Source organism: Lygodium microphyllum, chromosome 19 (genome assembly GCF_053477565.2).
Source record: "Lygodium microphyllum isolate KBCC chromosome 19, Lygodium_microphyllum_v1.1.10, whole genome shotgun sequence".
NCBI lineage: Eukaryota > Viridiplantae > Streptophyta > Polypodiopsida > Schizaeales > Lygodiaceae > Lygodium > Lygodium microphyllum.
Window position 1 is genome coordinate 40,542,501 of NC_141153.1, and position 20,856 is coordinate 40,563,356.

General features: G+C 40.7%; 1 protein-coding gene across 2 annotated transcripts; it reads right to left on the reverse strand.

Annotated features, from left to right (window-relative positions):
• Nucleotides 1–1,661: 1,661 nt before the first annotated feature.
• Nucleotides 1,662–7,603, reverse strand: LOC148019782 (tetraspanin-19-like). Of its 2 annotated transcripts, none has more exons than XM_087699946.1 (6): nucleotides 7,172–7,603; nucleotides 2,920–3,019; nucleotides 2,735–2,815; nucleotides 2,548–2,652; nucleotides 2,135–2,347; nucleotides 1,662–2,044 (listed from the first exon to the last, which is right to left on the reverse strand). In XM_087699946.1, the coding sequence occupies exons 1-6, from the start codon at nucleotides 7,399–7,401 to the stop codon at nucleotides 2,012–2,014; spliced, it is 762 nt and encodes a 253-aa protein (XP_087556072.1). In that variant the 5' UTR covers nucleotides 7,402–7,603; the 3' UTR covers nucleotides 1,662–2,011. The 2 variants fall into 2 exon arrangements, with proteins under 2 accessions (XP_087556072.1, XP_087556071.1); XM_087699945.1 differs by having other exon boundaries at nucleotides 1,662–2,047.
• Between the last annotated feature and the right edge of the window lie 13,253 nt (nucleotides 7,604–20,856).

A 20,856-nucleotide genomic window follows, 5' to 3' on the forward strand; every position in this document is an offset into this window, starting at 1 on the left:
TATCAATATTAGTTGTATCCTTTGATGCCCCAAGCAAGGCATGGGTCTACAAGCCATGGGCAACACATTATGCATCTCCTAGTGGCTTTGTTTGAGGTGATTCCTCAAGGTGAAACCAAGTCAATCTAGAGTGTGCTATAAAATGTCACATGTAGCTACAACTCTAAAAAGGCCAATAAGGATGTGTTGACATGTATCCCCAAGCTGTCTCCCTTGAGATCATGAGCTATTCTATGTCAATGCAACTCCATGAGAAAGTGAGGCAAAAAGGGGGGGAAGCCCAACACCCTAAATAATTATACAAATCTCTTTGGCCTGAGCAACACACCTTTATGTACTATGATCCTCAAATGTCAAATTTTGATATCCATTCAGATTGCTAATTATGAGATGTTACTTAACATAGTAGCTTATTCTACTTGTCACCAATATCCTAACATATGTTTATTGAATGAACACTTTAATAATGTGATCTTGCCCCAGTCTATTTCAAGACCTTCAACAACCCATTTCCAAGGGGACAATATAAAAAGCTATAATGATGATTCAAGCTCATGAAGGTTTCCATTTTCCAACCATCATAATCTTCATGACTGACCAATTACAAGGAATCTTGATGATGCTGTACCTTTTGTCAATCATGTCAAGGAGAATGGTTAGCTCAAAAAGTTTTTTTAGACTTGAGGGTAGCAATGAACTTGATGCAAAACTCACTCCAAGCTTCATTAGCCAGCATACAATGGTATTCTAAATTATAAGGTGACGATTAAATCAGGCAAAAAATTCTGTGGTTTCTAGACACCAGTGTTTACTAGGTAAAGCATACTAGGTATAAACTTACTGGCACGTGCAAATCCTTAGCTTTACCTCCCCTAGAAAGCAACTCCTTTTGGGAAGTTCAACCCATTCCTAAGGAGGCTGATCATGGTAAACTCTCTACACAACATCACCTGCCCATATGGATGCTGGTTTCAGATCACTCCCCTCTCTGTCAAGTGATTAAGTCCAGTCCCTTACAAGTGTAGATGCACAAGGAAGCATTGCATACAGGTCCAAAGTGGTGACCATCTTCTGTAGCCTTCACATGTGTAAGCAAGCGCTTTTAGGACAAGTCAACATGGTGAAATGTACCTATGCAACATCGGACTCCAAAAATATGGAAGCATTTTAAGTCCATCTCTTGCATTACAATTAATTATATTATCGGACTTTCTTGATGCTCTTACCCAATAGATTGTTATGCTTTTAGTATTAGCAGCTTAAGAAAGGGAGATGGTTGTAAGATTTTGCCCTAGAGCCTTTAAGACTCTGAGCGCTTGATTTCCTGGCAAAAAGATTGTACATATTTACTACAAATAATATAGCGTTGCCACATTAAAAAATAAAGAAACTACATGGTTTATACAATCTGCAACACTAGGTTTAAAAAGTTACCGATAATCCTTCACAGTATTACTCCCATATGCCCATACATTCCCACAACACATAAGCCAAGGGTTTCCAATAAGCCATGGGGACGAGTCAACAGAAACATCAAATACATCAGAAAGTATTTCCATTATTTGTTCTGAAATCCTCTGTGCACACTCTTTCAAGAATCAGCGCATTGGTATGACATTTTCCAAGAGTGAAGATTGTCAAGAAGCTTAAATCTGCACCAATTGACTAATTATCCTTTTTGCATTAGTGGTTTATACATGAAATATGAAGATCCTAATATGACAACCTATTAATATCAGGCATGGAAACCCCCTTGAAACATGTTATTTCAGGGTTTCAACAAGCCAAAAAGCAAAGCTTTGGTGACCCCTAAACGAAGAAACCCACAATTTATTCACATCACTTTGTCACAGCACACCACAAAGAGACAACATGATGCAGAACTTATTGCCAAAGAGCAGCAGCTCTTCCAATTGTCATAAGAACATAGCAGTTAGTGCAACCAAGGGCTTGAGCTAAAAGCAGCATTCAGAGAGCTGCACTCTTCTTTCAGTCCAACAGTACTTGCACGTCAAGATGCTGGTTGGCCAACAGTCAGCCCATACTGCTGCAGAAAAAAACAATGAGCTTTTAGTATCAAATCTTGAACAGGCAGCTCTTGAAAATTTCAACCTCTGTAACACAGCTTAGAAACCTTGTCCCGCATCTTTGAACTCCAAGCATCAGGTCGCTTAGGCCAACCCTCCACGACGCTTGTGTTTGGCACTGAAGTATCCCCCTGCTGGATCAAAAGTGGCTGACGAATCCTAGTTCGAGGAAGTAAGTACTCATCATCACTATCATAAGATACCCTGCGAGAGCTGGGTGTTATTGCTCTCACACACATTGCAAATAATACAGCAAGTGCCTGTCAGGAAGAAGAAATCACAGTTGCATATCACATTTAGGCTTACACAAAGATTTGCCTAGTATTTGGGCAACAATAAGCACAAAACGTGATTGTATCACTGAGCAGTGAGAGTCAACTACACCCTGCATTATTTCTCTTCTTTCACCATTAGCCACAGAAAACCAGTCAAGAAGTGAGGTACACAAATATAGACTCACCTCAATGATCACGATTGCTAATCCTACCCATTTGCAGACGTCGAAGTTATCTTGCACAAACTTCTTAATGTAATCAAGGAGACCTGTAGAGTCAGCTGGAAGGTCCTGTCATGGAATGAATAGCAACATATTGTAAATTCAGAAGGTCCATATAACAAGAATTAAAAAGGATTGCTAGTAGTATTACCTCTTGCCAATTTTCATTCAAAAAGACGTCTGCTACAAAGGCTCCTTGAAGGAGTATCAAGAACACAACAAAGAAAATGTACTGAATGTGTTAAGAAGATCATAAATAAGAAGTAAACATGAATAACACCCAGGAAGTATTTTAACAAATATGGCATAGAATCATCTGTCATGAATCCAGGATACACAAGAAAGACAGCAACCATTTGAAGTCTCCACAGCAATATGGCCAGAGAATGTAATCAAACATATGGCTGCACCAAGCCCAAGTAGAGAGTAGGCAAACCTGCATTTGACGAAACATTTCCAGCTGAGATCACAACTTTGAAGAATCATTCTCTCAACACTAGGCACAACATCTTGTAGATTGAAATATTCAAGCACCTCATGGGATATTTACTTGAAAAAACTCAAAAGTTTATATGAGAAGATCTGCCTGTGCATACAGGCTCAGATTTTAAGTGATGAACAGAAGGTGTTGCCCTAGGAGTCCAGCCAAATTCCCTTATTCATTCATTGTCACAAAAACACAACAGCAAACAGAATCAACAGTGCCAATAATTTGATGGAACTCAAATCTGATAAATGGTACCTCAGAACTGTTAAAAACAAGAACCAAAAAATGCCACTTGGACCTTTTGTCTGTCTCCACTAACCATTTGGTCACCAGGACTGAAACCAGCCTTTCTTCTCGGATAGGGTTGCAGATAACCTGATTTAACATTTTACAGCAAGCAAATAAATTCCCAAATCTGAAATAAATACATTACCAAATTAACCTTAGACATTCGACACTTGATTGGCCCCAAAATTGGCACCCCTTGTAGTATTTCTTTAACTTATCGCTAGAATTTGTAGTACAACGAGATATGCATTGCTTGCAATTTGGTCATCCCATAAGGTGGCAATTTGTCTAATACTTCCAACACATTTAGCTTTCACCAATGACCAGCTCCATAAACATCCAATTTGCCACTTGATTCTGCACAATTTGCGCACAAATTGAATCTAGTGTACTTGTATGTGGGTCAACTTCGATGTCCAATCTTCACCAGATTTGCTGTGAATACTTCATTTCCAACAATTGCTCTGATCTCTGGGCTTCAATTTAACGGATGTGCACTTTGAGGTGGCTGAGAAACCCTAGTTTTTGCTATAAATTAGGGTATTAAACACTGCACTTGATTCTGTCACAATTCGCGCACAAATTGAATCTAGTGCACTTGCATGTGGGTCAACTTCAATGTAGATGCCCAATCTTCACCAAATCTGCTGTGAATACTTCATTTCCAGCAACTGCTTTGATCTTTGGGCTTTTGTTTAACGGACATGCACTTTGAGGTGGCTGAGAAACCCTAGTTTCTGTTATAAATTTGGATTTTAAACACTGTTGTCCACCTTCAAACAACTGAGAGCAAAACTACAAATGCTGAGATTCAATGGTGCACTTCTCGAGACAGCCGATAAACCCTGATTACAGCAGTAATTAGGGTCTGAATTCAGCAAACAGTGGAGAATATATTTACATTTTCTGAGATGAGGGAACACTTTAAAGTTCAAAGAGTTTAGGATTTAAAGTTGAGGTTGGGTAGCCTTTGATGTTATTTTAACAAGGCTAGGGCCAAAGAGCTAGGCAGCTCATTTTTACAAGTGGAGGCTCGAGTGAAAATGGAAATTTGCCAAATGTCAAGTTTGGATCAGTTTTGGGCTGCAAGCAAGTGTATCTTCCATGTTGGTCTGTTTTTCTCCCCTCCCATTTTGGGTTGTTTGGGGCAGATCTAAGGTTGGAGAAGGGTACATTAAACTTCAAGATAGTAGTGCAACCTGATCTAGATTCGATTTTGGGGCAGTAAACAGCAATAGGCCCTAAAAAAGAGGTCATTGACAATTGCTGATGCATAGATGAGGGTTTCTAGATAGCAAAAAAAACTTAAAACACAAGAGATGAATTGATTCTCTCTCTAAAACAGGAGGGGATTGCATTACAAAACATTCTTGGAATCAGACCTCTCCTTTGCTGTCCTTAATGGCCACCATTTGGTCACCTCCAAGACAGGCACAAGCATGTACAGGGTAGATAGGGCAGTTTATGCAGTTATACCGGGGTCAGGAAGAGGTCGGGCAGTAGTTTTACACTTGCCTAAAATTTGGGCATCTTTCCAAGTAAGTAAGACAAGTCAGACAATTAGCAAGTGCCACGTGGCAACCTGCACATACATATCAGCAATTGGGTGTTTTTTTTAAATGCACTCGACCACTTTATACAACTGTCAACTAGATTTGACTAGCTGATTTGATCACATTATTTTTTAATTTTCTGCCTATTTATGGCAGGCTTAATGTTGGTCACATGTAACAGTGACATGAAATTTGAATGGTTTGCTAATCCTTTGCTTACTGTTAAAATAATTCAATAATCAAATCTGCAAATGTGATACATGTGATGTCCAAGCCAAGGACCCCAAAATAATGTGAGAGTGTGTAACAAAAGAGAATCACAAACACAAATAGAGGAGAGAAGAACAGAAAGTAGAAAGAGAAGAATGATCTGCACTGAACAAAGAAGGCTGAATACAATTGAGGACTGATCAGTCCCTACACGCAGCCCAAGGTGTCGGTGAAGGCACTTGATCAAGCTGAATAATGATGACAGCACCTTCGACGGTGATGGAGACAATAAGCATGCAGCCTGCTGTCCACGACAGAGACAGAGGAGACTGCAGCCACCTAATGGAGCACCTCTGGGACAAAAAAGTAAATGACTGCCACAACTAAGTGACCAGCTATATATAGCTGAAAACCAGAAAAACCGGCCAGCCTAATGCTGGCTGATTGCATGTCAGCAGCAATAAAATAATGTGAAAAATGCCAGCATGGCATGGCATCTCAGCAGCCAAAAACAAAATGCGTTCACCTCAAGGGGCTAGAAATCATCCGACAAGGTAGCATAATTGACAAACACACCAAGACTAGGAAGAAAGACATAGTTAGAGCTCCAAAATGTCCTCGTTAGACTCTGACTAGGGCTCACAACCAAGAGATGACAGACTGACAAAATAAGGTAGGCTAACACCCCCTCTTAGATCTCAGGAGAGTCTGAAGACCCAACAAGCTCATGTTGACGAAGCATAGAAGCCTTGGGCAAAGGCTTCGTGAAGAGACCCATTGCATAGTCCGTTGTAGGACAATAGACCACCACTAACTCGAAATCCACAATCCACTCCCGTACATAATGATACTAAACCTCTATGTGCTTCGTGCAAGCATGAAACACATTGTTCTTGGCTAGAGCTACGGCACTCTAGTTATCCATGTATAGCTGAGTGGGACCTGTTTGCAAAAATCCAATCTCCACCAACATCCGCCAAAGCCAAACTACCTCCATAGTTGTGAAACAAAGAGCACAATACTCGACCTCTGTAGAAGAAAGTGCCATAGTAGGCTACTTCTTGTCGCTCTACAAGAATGCTCGTAATGCAAGGGGGAGAACGTGACCTATAGTGGATCATCTCGAATCCACATCGCCTGCCCAATCTGAGTCACTCAATCCAAAAAGAGTGGCCCCCTCTCCATACATGATCTCGTAGAATCAAATCCCCTGTAAATAGTGCAAAATGCACAAGGCGGCTCCCCAATAAGCTAGGAATCTTCATAAAAGAAGATAACAATACCACCACAAAGAAAATATCTGGCAGAGTGTGAATAAGCCAGATCAATAAACCAACAAGGCATGTGTATCGGGTAGCATCTGGAAGGGGATAACCAATCGTCAAAAGCTTGAACTTTGGGTCCAAAGGGCGAGAAATGCAATGTACAAAAATTTAATGCATGTATGGCCATGATATGTACATCACTAACACTATCATTAAGCCCTTCATTGCTCACTCTAGAGTCCTCAGGTGTGATACCTACATTGGTTTGTAATCAGGCCCATGTTATGCAAGGCTACAATCATTCACATTAGTGCAAACAACAATAGCTTAAATGTATAATTTCAATGTCGTGTTTGAATTGCACTAATTACAATGTATGAATGACATATTTTATCTTTCTTTTTTTCGAACCATTGGAAGGAACTTTGAGCAACCCTAATGTCAACCATAAGCCAATTATGTGGTGCCTTCTCTCCCAGCCAAGAAGGTAAAATCTAAAGTAGGGTGCCGTCGTACATTATACGATTGGCACCAAACCTAATGGGGGATGGCCGTTTGCTGACTTAATACGTAGATAGATTACAACTCTTTGCGGGTTTGAAAGTGAGAGCAATCTAGAGATAACCCAATGATTTTCTCTCGCAGTCACAACCAGTCAGGTTTACTGATGAATCGAGCTGGATCGAGAGAGCGTATGACAACAACAAAAGCACACGTGCGCGCACCCACATATCTTATGGACTTTTCGGCGGGAATAGACATGCGAGGCCGATCAGAGAGCTTACCAAGCAGAGGGCAAGGTGAGCGCGTGCAGGTCAGCATGATGCGGGAAACTCCCTTGAGAGCCATCCATATGCAGTTGGTGGGGAAGAGCAGAAGACAGGCCAAGAGAGGGCAGCTTGTGGAGGACCCAGAGGGAGTAGAGGACGAGCGCCAAGCCCACGAACGCCAGCAGGAAGTTGAAGAGCTTAAGGAGACCTCTGAGGCAGATGCCGCATCCCCCGGCAGAAGGCATGGCGGCCTCTCTGTTCCTTATCAAAATGAAGTATGTTATTCTTCCTCTTCTTATTTCTTCTTCTTCCTCGGGACTCGGGAGTCGGGTCTGTCGATCGGGATTCGATGCCGCGGTCCGAGCAGTAGATCCGAGGTATGCATTTATGAGCCTGGCAGGAAAGCTTGTAGATATGGAAGCCGATCGTCTCTTTTAATTCAGCTATAAAGTCATTTTAAGGCCGACATATTTTGGGTGGGCAAGCCACGTCAAATCTTTTTTAGGCTTTCCGTCGGCCACCATCATCCAGCCTTTCTTTTTGGCCTTTACACAGAAAAAACATATGCACTAGCTTTAATGTGCATTGTAAAACTTGGATGGAAAAAAATATATTCTATTGTATTATAAATAGTTAGCATCCTAAGAAAATCGTGCTATCGTTTCACAACTTCACTTCCCTTGCTTCCTCGTCCTATAAGTATTCAAGTTTAGGATGTTAAAAGTCTCTGTTTCTGGATAGCCTTGTCAACTTCACGTCCCTTACTTCTTCATCCTCTACGTATTCAAGTTTGGGATGTTACTATTTTCCATCCTCTCTCTCTCTCTCTCTCTCTCTTTTTACTTTTCTCTCTCTTTCATTTCCTCCTTTTTCTCTTTTTCACTTTTTTCTCTCTATCTCTTTTTTAATTTTACTTTTCTTGTATCTCTCTCTCTAGCACACACACACACAGGATATATGCCCAAGATGGTGATGCCAAAGAGAGATATGGGAAATTTCAGTCAGGGCCAAAACATGGTCAACAAATCCAAATGCAAAGGGTATATGCTGCCAACCTTGGTGCCTCGAGCAAAAACAAGACTGCCATGAGTAATCTTCCACGTAGACTCACCAAAAGAGAGATGGTACATGTCATCATCCAACTGTCCAATGCAGATAAAGTTTTTAGTTAAAGCTAATACATGACATACATCATGAAGCACAAATGAAGCACCAATCTCAAGCTACAATCTTATATCACTTATACTAATAATTATCTAATACAATGTTATCTGCTAGTCTAACCAAACATGTAACAATATAATAGGTATAGAATCAATGATGATACAGTGTCATCTCCTAGTCTAACCAAACATGTAACAATACAATAGGTATAGAATCGATGATGATGCAAGGTTGAAGCTCCCAAATCAAGAAGCTAGCAGTGAGAGTAAGAAGTAGTAAGAAGTCAGAGCATTGATCAACCAAGTAGCATCCAGTGATGACGATGCGGCGTAACATGAAATGAAGCCCCCAAATTAAGAAGCCAACACTGAGAGTAAGAAGTCAGAGCATTGATTAATTGAGTAAAATCAACTGATGAAGTAGCAAGTATGTAATCATATGACCTATGCTCCAGGGCGTTTATCTCTTCTATCTCAACACTAGACTTAGGAATAGTGCTACAAATCAGAAGATTTGGCATTATCCTATGCTTTCCCTTTTTTTTTTTTGTGCTTATCATTGTGTATCTTATAGCACTATGCCCTTAAGTGACCTTGTTGTCATAATAATGAAAAGTAAGAGAGGACTTAGAACCATGGGACTTATTGTATGATTGCCCATGAGACTTAAACTTGCCCCCGTTGGGCTATGAGTCTCTACCATAATTATTATTCCCATTACCACCTTGTTTACCTCTCATTGTGAGTGCATGAGAAGTACAAGTTGCATCAACATTCTTTTTGTCTTCTTCCTCAATAGCAAAGCACCCTCTACATCCTTGATCTAAAAGCCGCCTTCAAGAGGGTTTTCACTCATAGTAGTGCGAAATGTATCCCAAGACTTGGTTAGTGTGACAAGCAAGAAAAGAGACTTGGCATTCTCCTCAAACTTAAGAGCCTCTAAAATAAGTTGATTGAAAATAGAATGAAAGTAAGTTAATCCAAATCAACCCACAATCATAGACCTCTGTAGTGACAATGATGCATATCACAATGCATATCAAGCATATATCCACCCTTGACAATGAACAATACAAGATATCCAAATCAAAGGCGAATCAACCCACAGTCATAGACCTTTGTAGAGTGATAGTATACACATAAACCAAGAGAGCATAAAGAGAGTCTCCCACTGACTCAAATGAATCGAGCTTTACAAAGAAAATACAGAGTACTCCCATTTGAACAAATCCATAATATCCATGGTGGCAAAGGAAGCTCAATACATAGATCTCAAAGAGTGTGGGTACCCAAAATACATAATGTATACATCAGGAAGTATACACCTTTAATAAGTCTTCAATCCCACAAGTGGAAATCACTAAAGCAAATAGCCACTATCCAAATACAACGTACCAAGCTTAAATCTAAGGTGTAGAGCTCAAAATAAGCATATCAAAGCATAAACAACAATGCCAAGGATCAACATAACCATGTATCATACGTGAATAGCATGTGCCAAGCATCAACATAACCATGTATCATACCTGAATAGCATGTAGGCATTCAATACATTAACATTAATTGTAAATGGTTGCTATCCAAACCAAAAATATTTTGTTTTGTGTAAAATAGAGAACTAAGAACTACACAAAATCTATAGTTCTCATCGTTCTCTTTGTTTTAAGCTATAGAACACCTTAATCTAATATGGTATGCAAAAGTTATGGCCAAAATATGAAAGTGTTGTCAAGCTACCATATCTGTCTATGACTTCTACATCATGCTTTGTATCCACTCAAAAATGGATAAAATAGCTCCAAATTGAAATCTTGAAAGGTGTTTTTATTTTGTTCTCTACTATACATACATTTGAGAGCAAGAAAATGGAATAAAATACTACTTTTTCTTCTCTTGAAAGGCTTCAATGTTGCTCAATCTCTTTGAGCATCCAAAATCTCTTTCCAAGTATCCAGAGTCAAGATATTTTGCATCATTTGAGCCATTATGACTGCTCAAATCAATGTCAAAATGGGCTATTGCAACATCGAATCAAGCCTTAACAGCTCAAGCACCCACTTGATTGAGATCTAGATCCTAACTATGAGAATAGTACCAGTAAGAAACAATGTTGAAGAAGAAACTCGGAACCTCGACCTTCACAAAAAGCTTCACTCCTCACACTCCTCACTCCAAGCAAAAAACTCCCTCAAACACCGAAAGTTGCTTTGATACTAGTTGAAAAGGTGGATCAAGAATGGAGACACGAGTAGAAGCAAGACCTATAAAGGTTCAAGCAAGAGAGAGCAAGACAATATGGTGTGCAAATCAGATGTTGGATGCGTACGTAGCAAGCACCGGAAGGTCCCCAAGAACAAAAGAACTCTACTTTAGCTCAAAAATCAAGAAAGAAGATTTGCATGACATGAAGCAAAAAGACCAATTGGGTACAATCTCCCCCCGTGCCTTGTGTGAGCACTCCACAAAGCATGTATTTATTAATTTATTCATCTCAAAGCTCAAAAATAGCCCAATTTTACAATTAGCATGCTTTAGCTTTTGTCACTCTCTCTCTCTCTCATTTTAGAATCTTTTTTCCTTATATTATGTTTCTTTTTACTTCTTACATGAAGAATACCATGCTATTTTGTGTCATCTTGGCACTAACCTGTTAAGCTATCTTGCAGAGCATCCTCTCTATCTCCTCTCTTTTTTCTCTTTTTGTTTTTGTTTTTTTCTCTCCTTTCACTATCTCTTTTCTCTCTCTCCCCCCCTTTTTTATCCTCCTCTTTTTCTCTTGCTCTCTCACATCTTTCTTTTCTTCTCTCTCTATCTCTTTTTTCTTTTTTTTTTTGTTTTTTTGCTCTTCTTTCACTATCTCTTTCCTCTCTCTCCCCCCCCCCTTTTTTATCCTCCTCTTTTTCTCTTGCTCTCTCTCACATCTTCCTTTTATTCTCTTTCAATCTCTTCCCATTTTTCTATCTCCTCTCATCCCTCTTTTTTCTCTCTTTGTCTTTTTTGTCTCGCCTCTCTCTATTTTCTTCCTCTCTTTCTCTCTTCCCTCTCTTTTCTTTGTCTTCTTCTATTGGGGGTAAAGGTGCCTATGTCTAGCTGGCCGTGTATTAGTTACATTGACAGTTTTCACATACCCACACACTTGTACACTACAGGTGCCAAGTGCCCATCACTGTCACTTCATTCTTTATTCTTTTAGTAACATTTAAATAAAGGGAAGGCCGATCACAGATTGTGACTGTTGGAGTTCCCACTCTTCTCTCACTCACTCACTCACTCTCTCCTCTTCTACCATAGCTCTTGTTTCTACTCTGTGCTTCCACTTTAGGGATCACTCTCTTCAACTGATATCAGCACCATTGTACCGGCATTGAGGAGCTCTTCCCCTTCAGCTTAATTCAGCCCGAGAAAAGCTTTAGCTTGATGGTTCCACAGTAGTTTGGCCCTCTATTTTTTGAGGTATAAATCTTGCTCCCACTTCTTTTCTAGTTGCTCCCTCCACTTGAGGCTTATTCTTAATCTTCAAGACCATTTCCCAAGCCTTAGTAGGTACTCAGTAGCAATCATTAGCACCAGCAAGACTAGCAGCAATATCAGTGTGATTTGCACTTGTTCCAGGACTGGTCTTCCCTACTTCTCCTCCAAACACTAGTAGCTCTATTGTGGCCCTTATGACCCTTGGCATTAAGTAGATATTGTTTTTCTCCTTCCTCGAAAATGGTACTTAGTTTGGAGTATTGGTTTGAGCTTGAATGGTTCATCTATTCAATGTTCCAATAGGGCAACATTCTGTCATATAACAGGGACAGTCATTGCTTCACTGTTTGAGCTTCATTAATGCTCATACACCTATGTATTGATTTTGGGATGCTTGGTACATGCCTTGAGATGCTTCTTGGATAGGTTTGAGCTTTATTTGCTTAGTTTGAAGCAAGGTTCTTTACCAAATATACAGTGGAAACAAGTATTTTACTTAAAAGCTTTATGCATTGAAGACTTTTATGCTAATCGCATCAGTGCATACTTGACATTGATATATGGGATTGGACATGTCGATGGTGACACATAAGGCTCCATTTTGAGCCACATTGGATGCTTTAGCTTCTTGATTTTATACTTCCACTACTATTATGGGCTTGAAGAGTATATATTGGGTTTTATGCTCCCGGATATATGCTACTTAGATCTTGGATATATGGATACCTTCCACATGATGTTTTGAGTTTGTTTGCTCGTTAAGCATTCAACTTTTATTCTAGTGAAAGCCGATACTCAACATTTGGATATTACATTGGGCATTTGGTTATGCAATTGAGCTTGAGGGTTTTACAGTGAGACCATGGGACTTGGTGACATGTACATACTCTTGTCATGCTTTATGTACATAGTTGATGCTTAGTGGACTAACTTGACATTCCTCTTGGGTTGGCACCTATCTCTATCATGATGTTGTCAGTGATGTATGCACCTTGGTTGGTTATGTATTGAGCTTCCATTACATTGCTCAGTCCATTGGGCCTTTAGTTGGTCTCTTCTGTTACCCATGAGACCCACTCTATGCATGATGATTATGCCTATGGGATATATCTTAGTTTGCTGAAACTCTGATTCTTTAACAGTTCTTGATGCCATTCGCATATTCACTTAGTGCCAGTTAGACCTATTCCCTGGTAGTTTAGTTTGCCTTCTTATATCAGTGATTGGCATTGATTTTTAACTACTATACTTTATTTTTTACATGTTGTAATTGTAGCTTACTACACTATTTATGCAAGTAGTCGCCCTCATTTGACAATTCTTTTTGCACATTGAGTTTGTGGATAATTCGTTACTTGGTCAGTACCCCTTTGTTTTTTAGCTTGATTTGGCAATGGTTTTAGGAATGTTTGTAGTAATTATAGCAGCACGCCTTAACAGTTTCTGCACTTGTTTGCCTTCATTATGGCTGGCAGCTTGATTGATAGTGCTATCTTTAATATTGAACAGTTGGATGGCACCAACTACAACTACTAGAAGGCCCAAATATAGAAAGTTTTAGTGTAAAAAATGCAGGTTAGACCCTTGAAACATAAGGGTGTCAAGACCGAACTTATTGATATACATGATTGGGTTGAACTAGATGAACTATATAAGTCCATCATCATATTATCCCTCTCTAATCAGGTGTTCTATAATATTGTCTCTGATGGTGGGCAGTCTACATGGGAATTATGGGAAAAGATTTTGCAATGTCTATGACAAATAGAGCCCTGCTTCTTAGATGTATGGTTAAAGCAACTCATGGACCTTTGCATGAAGGAGGCACTTCTATGTCATCTCACTTACATGAGTTTCATTCCATTATTAGTCATTTATCTTTGCATGGGATTGGTTTCAAGGGCACTCTTCTTTCCTTGTTTCTCTTAGTTACAATGCCTGAATCTTGGGATACCTTTCACACTACTATGTGTGCCAATATACCTACTACAGATAGGTTACAATTGCAGGATGTAGAGGGTGCACTCTTGACTGAAGGGGTTAACAAAAAGAATATCGATGCTTTTTGCACCTCTCATGCTTTGACAGTTATATAGGCAATAATGATAGGGGTGGTAATGTCCACCATGGGAGAGACTCTCAATAGTCTCACTCTCAATCACATAGATAGTCTCGCAGTAAGTCCCGTGGTCATCAATGCCATAAAATGCACATAGAAAAGTGCAAGGGAAAGGAAAAGGATAAAGTGTAGGATAACAATGATAATCGTAGCATTGTCCATAGTAAGTGAGGTGTTAAGATTGAAGAGATTAATGTTATGCACATTGATTTGGATGATGATTTTATGCTTGCAGCTTCTTCTTTTGATACTTCATAGCTAATTAACACTTTGTTAGGGTATACTCAGTGTTGGCTAATAGATTTAGGGGCTTCCTTTCATGTGACCCCTCACAGAGAATGGTTTCACACCTATCACAATATGATTGGATCTATCCATTTGGTAATGACCTGGCATTGAAGATAGTTGGTATTGGTGATGCCCATCTGTAATTTGGTTTAGGTTGCATGTTTACTCTTCTTGATGTATGTCATGTAGCAACTCTCACGAAGAGACTTATCTCTGTTGGTACTTTGGATTATGCAGGTTCCGTAGTTTCTTTTGGTGATTCCTCTTAGAAGATTACCCATGGAAATCTTGACTTTGCACGTGGTGCTAAGTCTAATACTCTGTATGCCTTCCTTTATCTAGGCCAATTGGCCATATTTTGACAATGGATGTAGTTCCACATGTATCTTTGTGGCATCATTGCCTTGTTGGGGGTAAAGGCGCCTCCGCCTAGCCGTCCGTGTATTACTACATTGATAGTAGTTGTCACTGCACACCGCAGGTGGTGGGCGCCTGTCACCGTTACTTTATTCTTTATTCTTTTAGTGACAATTTGAATAAAGGAAGGCCCGGTCACACATTGTGACTGTTGGAGTTTCCATTTGGTCTCTCTCTCCCTACTCTTGCTCTCTCGCCATAGCTCCTCCAAGCAAGCTTCAATTCTTCTCACCTTTCAACTAGTATCAGAGCATGGTTGATCAAGCATTCTGACTTGGTTCGTGAATCCTTCAACTTCCTATTGATTACCTACACTCATTGGGTCTCCTTCTTGGCAACCATAGTTGACTCTCTCGAGCTCCCCTCACTCCTTGGCTTCTCGAGGGAGCATTTGCTCGGCCCCTTTGGGCACCCTCAAGGCATTCCAACAAAGGTATTCATTCACTTTCTTCATGGTTTCATTGAAATTTACAGGTACAATAGGGTTTGCAAGATTATGGGCAACCATAGCTCCCACCATTGGAGCTTATTCACATAATCTCTTGCCTGAAGCCTTTGTAGGCTATATTGGGCTTGCACTAGGCCTTCATTAGCTTATGATTGAGCCCCATTTCACCTTGTATAGCCCCAGGAGGAACAGCAAAAGTCTTCAATAGATCAACGTGATTTGCACCTGATCTACAGGCCCCTTGGACAACTCATCCCCTGCTTGCCGAAGGTCATGCCTTGCTCCTAGATCATTGTGGCACCCTTGGCAATGATGCTTGACATTCTTTGAAGCCTCCCGAGCCTTGGACATTGATCTGAGGTCTTATAGCATTGTTTTGAAACAATTTACAGTAGCTTACAAACACTAATGTCAATGCTACACTAGCAATTAATGACTATGCTTGTTTGGAGCTTCCTAGCTAAGCGGTTTGATGCCTATTGATGACAGATTGTTGGGGGATGTAAGACATATGTTTTGCCATGACCTTGGACACCTGTCATTGGTGCACTCTTACATGCTTTGTTCGAGCTTTCTTGCTTGACATTTATGGCTTTTGTGCTAGTCGGAGCGTCTTGATACACTTGACAGACATAGAGTAGGTGGGTTTATGCTACTTGAGCATTCGAATACTTGAGACTGGGATCTTCACTTGGATATTGCATGGTTGATATGCCGTGGTCCTCACAGATGTACTTGGGCTGATTTGGGCTTTGCACTTCTTGAGCATACACATATTTGTGTTAGGTCTTGCAAATGTTGTGTACACTTTGCCTAGGGGGTGTGCCGACTTACTGACAGATTCATTTGACATGCTTGGGCATTTGCTTAATGTCCCTATGGCCGTCACTTGTTGATTTATGTGGTTATGCTTTGACAATCAGTGGTTGACTTGGTGCATTCATTTTGCCTATAGTTTGCTCTCATTTTACCTAGTTGTAATTTATTACAGCAAGCAGTTATGCATGGATTGATATGGAATTTTCATGCTGAATCATCTTGATTTTATGTATTTCTGATGGTACTTGGTGGGCAACATCATAGCTATCAGTTCGTGGTCATTTTGCCTTGGTTTTGGTGGTATTTTGGCTATTTATAGGAGAAAACAGCAAGCAATTTTGAGTTGTTTGCACTGTTTTGGACTGTAATATGGCTTCTTCTTTCATTGACAGTACTATCTTCAACATCACTAAGCTTGATGGTGTGAATTATACCTATTGGAACAATCAAGTTTGGCAAGTATTGGTGTAGAAATCATAGATAAAACCACTAAGGTTGCATGAAGAGCAGCCTAAAACTATGATTTTGATGACGAATGGATGGAGCTTGATGAGTTATGCAAGCCTAACCTCATCTTGTCTCTCACTAAATAGGTGCATTACAATGTGGTTGAGGAAGCACAAAGTGCTTGGCAGCTTTGGGATAAGATCAATAACCTTTATGACAAAAAAAGTCCAACAAGTCAGATGTATTGGCTGAAGCAACTTATGGATTTGCGCATGAAGGAGAATATGACAATGTCTGCTCATTTGAGCTAGTTCCATGCTATCCTCAAGAACTTGACTTCGCAGGGCATTGCTTTCCAATGATGAGGTTACTCCATTGTTTTTGCTTGGGACTTTGAGTGAGTCATGGGATGTATTCTGCACTGCCTTATGTGCTCCTACTACTATTTTGAACTTGCATGATGTAGAGAGTATTCTTCTGCAGGAAGAGATCAACCGTAAGAACTTGGATGCCTCTCATGTGTCACATGCTTTGATTGTTAGAGGCAGAGATAGTAATGGAAATAATGATCGTAGATATGGCAGTGGCAGAGACTTGTAGAAGTCTAGGTCTAAGTCGTGTGGTAAGGCACGCAACAAGTCTCGTGGGAGAAACGCTAATGTGACATGTCATCATTGCGGCAAGAAGGGTCATATATGTCGACAATGTCATGAGTTGCACAATGAGAAGTGCAAAGAAAGGGGGAAAGACAAAGTATAGGAAAATTCCTCTGATTGTAGCATTATTCCTGCAAAATCCAATGTGAAAATCGAGGAGATAAATGTCATGCAGACTGATGACTCTAATGGGGAATACATACTCACAAGTAGTTCTTATGATGCTATGTCGTTGTCCGAGGTTCACTCTATGTATGCGGAGTGCTAGCTTTTGGATTCGAATGCTTCATTTCATGTTACACCATGCTGTGAGTGGTTCCTTTCCTATTGCACTGTCTCTAGTTCAGTTCACTTGGGTGATGACATGTCACTTGCTATCATTGGCATTAGGGATGTACGGCTACAGTTCTCTACTAGCAGTACTTTTCTGTTACAGGATGTACATCATGTACCTGTGCTTACACGTAGTCTTATATCTGCAAGGTAGCTTGATGATGCTGGGTTTCATGCCTCTTTTGGGGATTTTGCCTAGAAGATCACACGTGGCAGACTTGTGCTTACTAGAGGTGCCAAGAGTGGCAACCTCTATCCTCTTGTAGTTGATGGGTCCTTTGTTGACCATGTTTTGTCAGTGGGTTTCATCCCACATATATCTCTTTGGCATGCCCGTTTAGGCCATATGTCTTTGAAGGGAATTAAAATGCTTTCTGGTTTGCAGTACTTACCACCCCTTGAATATTTATGTTTTGATTCATGTGAGCATTGTCTTTATGGTAGTCAAATTAGGAATACGCATAAGAAGTATGGTAGGACACGCATGGGTGAGCCCTTGGCATTGGTACATTCGGATGTCTATGGGCCCATGCCCTATTAAACTATGGGTGGTGCAAAGTATTTTGTGATGTTTATTGACAATTTTTTGCATAAAGTTTGGGCTTATCCCATTAAGCTTAAGTCAGATGTCTTGGATGTGTTTCAGAGATGGCTTGCATTGGTTGAGAACCAAACTAAGCATTGGCTGAAATTCCTTAGGATTGACAATGGGAGAGAATATGTGTTTCAGAGATGGCTTGCATTGGTTGAGAACCAAACTAAGCATTGGCTGAAATTCCTTAGGATTGACAATGGGAGAGAATATGTGTCATTTGCCTTTGAGCAACTATGTGATGAGAAGGGTATTAAGCGTCAGTTGATAGCCCCCAATACCCCACCCTAGAATGGTTTGGCTGAGTGGATGAATAGAACCATCAAGGAGTGTGTACGCAATATGCTTAGCCATGCAGGCCGACCATAGAGCTTTTGGGTTGAGGCAATCAGTACAATTGTGCATATCATAAATAGATCACCTTCTAGTGGTTTGGATTTCCAAGTTGTAGAGGAGATATGGACTGGAAACCTCCGTCTTATGCGTATCTATGTGTCTTTGGATATGAGGCATTATGTCATGTGCCGAAGGACAAGCGTAGTAAGTTGGATCCTAAGAGTGTCAAATGCATTTTTCTTGGCTATGGAGATGCAGACAAGATGGGTTACCACCTCTAGGATCCGCGATCGTGAAAAGTTATCTGTAGCCATGATGTAGTCCTCCATGAAGACAAGATGCATAGGCAGCGTGAGAAGGTGGTAGAGATACGTAGGGTTATATTCTAGGAGGAGCCACGTGCTCCAGTATAGCCTGCACAGCCAGATGGTCAGCTTGTAGTAGCAATTGGTGCACATGACTATGGTGTTCGATAGGCAGTAGAGCCTCAGTCTACTAGAGATAGATGTCCACCTGATAGATTTGAGCCCTCGATGCATTATGTCTTGGTCACATATGTAGGAGAGCCTCTCACCTATGATGAGGCGATGTGTAGAAGTGATAGTCACTCCTGGGAGAGGGCTATGCAGTCTGAGATAGACTCCTTGCATAAGAATATGACTTGGGATTTTGTTTCCTTGCCTACTCATAAGAAGGATCTGCTATGCAAATGGATATACAAGTTGAAAACTATCCCTGGACACCCCAAGCTAGCTTCTAAGGCAAGACTTGTTGCTAAGGGTTTTAAACATGAGCATGGAGTTGACTTTGATGAAGTCTTTTCTCATGTGGTCAAGTTGACTAGCCTACACTTGGTTTTGGCCTTGGTCATGCAGCTTGACTTGGATATGTATCAGATGGATGTCAATACTACATTTTTACATGGGGATTTGCATGATGAGATTTACATGGAGTAGCCTAAGGGCTTTGCAGAACCTGGTAGGGAGCACCTAGTGTGCAAGTTGAAGAAAAGTCTAAGGTTTGAAGTAGGCACCTAGGGTGTGGTATCATAAGTTTGATGCCTTTATGCACACACAGGGCTACGACAGGAGTGCTATGGATTCGTGTCTTTATATGAAGAAAGCTCGTGATGGCTCATTGCTTATTTGGGTACTTTATGTGGATGATATGCTAACAGTAAGGAAAGCTCATGATGAGCTGGATGCTCTCAAATTTTAGCTAAAGAAGAGCTTTGAGATGAAGGATTTGGGACAAGCCTCTCACATTTTGAAAGGGATACAGGAGACGCGAGAGAGAAGAGCACACTCAATGTAGGTGCTATCAACAATGTTATGAAAGCTTATTGCACTTTCATATATATATGAATAAAGAATATGGGTGGTCACTGTACACGGGCAAGCCCAAGGGCCTTTTACCCCAAAAACCTCCCACTAAAAGGCCAATGGGCTAGGGAGTGAAAAAACAAAACAAAACAAAAGAGACAGGGTGAGGAGTCCTAACATCTCACCCAACATCCAATCGAAAAGTGAGCTGTTCAATAAGTGGTGGGAACCTCCTCACAAGAAGAGTCAATCATCTCTGAGTACATAACATCCAGGAGATAAGCAATCCCATAGCTCTAGACAATAGAGCAATCCATGACTGCTTTCCATGAAGCAAGCAACACAACTCATAAGTGCACGGCTGTAAAGAATCAGAGTGGCGCATAGCATCAACACAACGCATAAAAGACAATGGAGAGCATACAGACTCTCCAAGGTCAATCATCGAAAGAGGGCCAGCATCCCGGACACAAGTCGAACGGGGTCTCAATAAAATATGCGGCCTTAGCAAAGCGGAAGACTGACATACGACTGTAGAATTAGCCACAAAGCACGCTGAATGCACATCAAGAGTCCTAAGAGGTGTCTGCAACTCATAAAAGACAGCATGACGGCTGTGTAAAACCTATTGGGCATCTAAATCCCCAAACTTGTAAGCCGTAAAGTCACCATCTCCATAACCAAGGAGTATGCATCTGCGTGACATAGGCTCATGTGGCATACTAACAGATGCCTAGCAGCCAAACATCCTCAAGTGATCATAGGAGGGTCTCATGCCACTCCATGCCTCATGCGGAGTAATAATATCCAAAGAGAAACACAACGTCTGATTAACCAAGTGGACTGTCGTCATAAGGGCCTTAGCGCAAAAGCCATAAGACAACCTAGTTGTGGTAAGCATAGAAGCAACCTTTGCCTGTAAAGTCAGGCACATGCCATGAGCAATCCCATAATACCGTGGGCATAAGAAATCAATGCCATATTGTTGACAAGAGATCCGTAAGCTAGGAGAGATAATATGACTCTCATAATCCATCTGCAAGCATCTAGGCCTGCTACCAGTAGAATCCATAAACCTGGCAAGCATAGTAATAACATCCTCAATTCGTACCAAAGGGTAAGCCCAAACACGGTAGGTAGCATGATCCATGAAGGTCACAAAATATGATGCTCCACCAAGTGATTGGGAAGGCATAGGTCCATATATTGTAACATGGACTAGATCTAGAGGAGCATGCCTCACACGATCGCCATAAGCCAAAGAGGCTCTGCATGGACCATGAGTACAA

Excerpts from the sequence above, each read along its gene's own strand:
- LOC148019782 (XM_087699945.1), bottom strand. The coding sequence starts at position 7,401 with ATGCCTTCTGCCGGGGGATGCGGCATCTGCCTCAGAGGTCTCCTTAAG. Across the intron at positions 3,020-7,171 it reads CTCACCTTGCCCTCTGCTTG|GTTTGCCTACTCTCTACTTG; the intron begins GTAAGCTCTCTG and ends CGTCAAATGCAG. Across the intron at positions 2,048-2,134 it reads GTTCAAAGATGCGGGACAAG|CAGTATGGGCTGACTGTTGG; the intron begins GTTTCTAAGCTG and ends TTTTTTCTGCAG.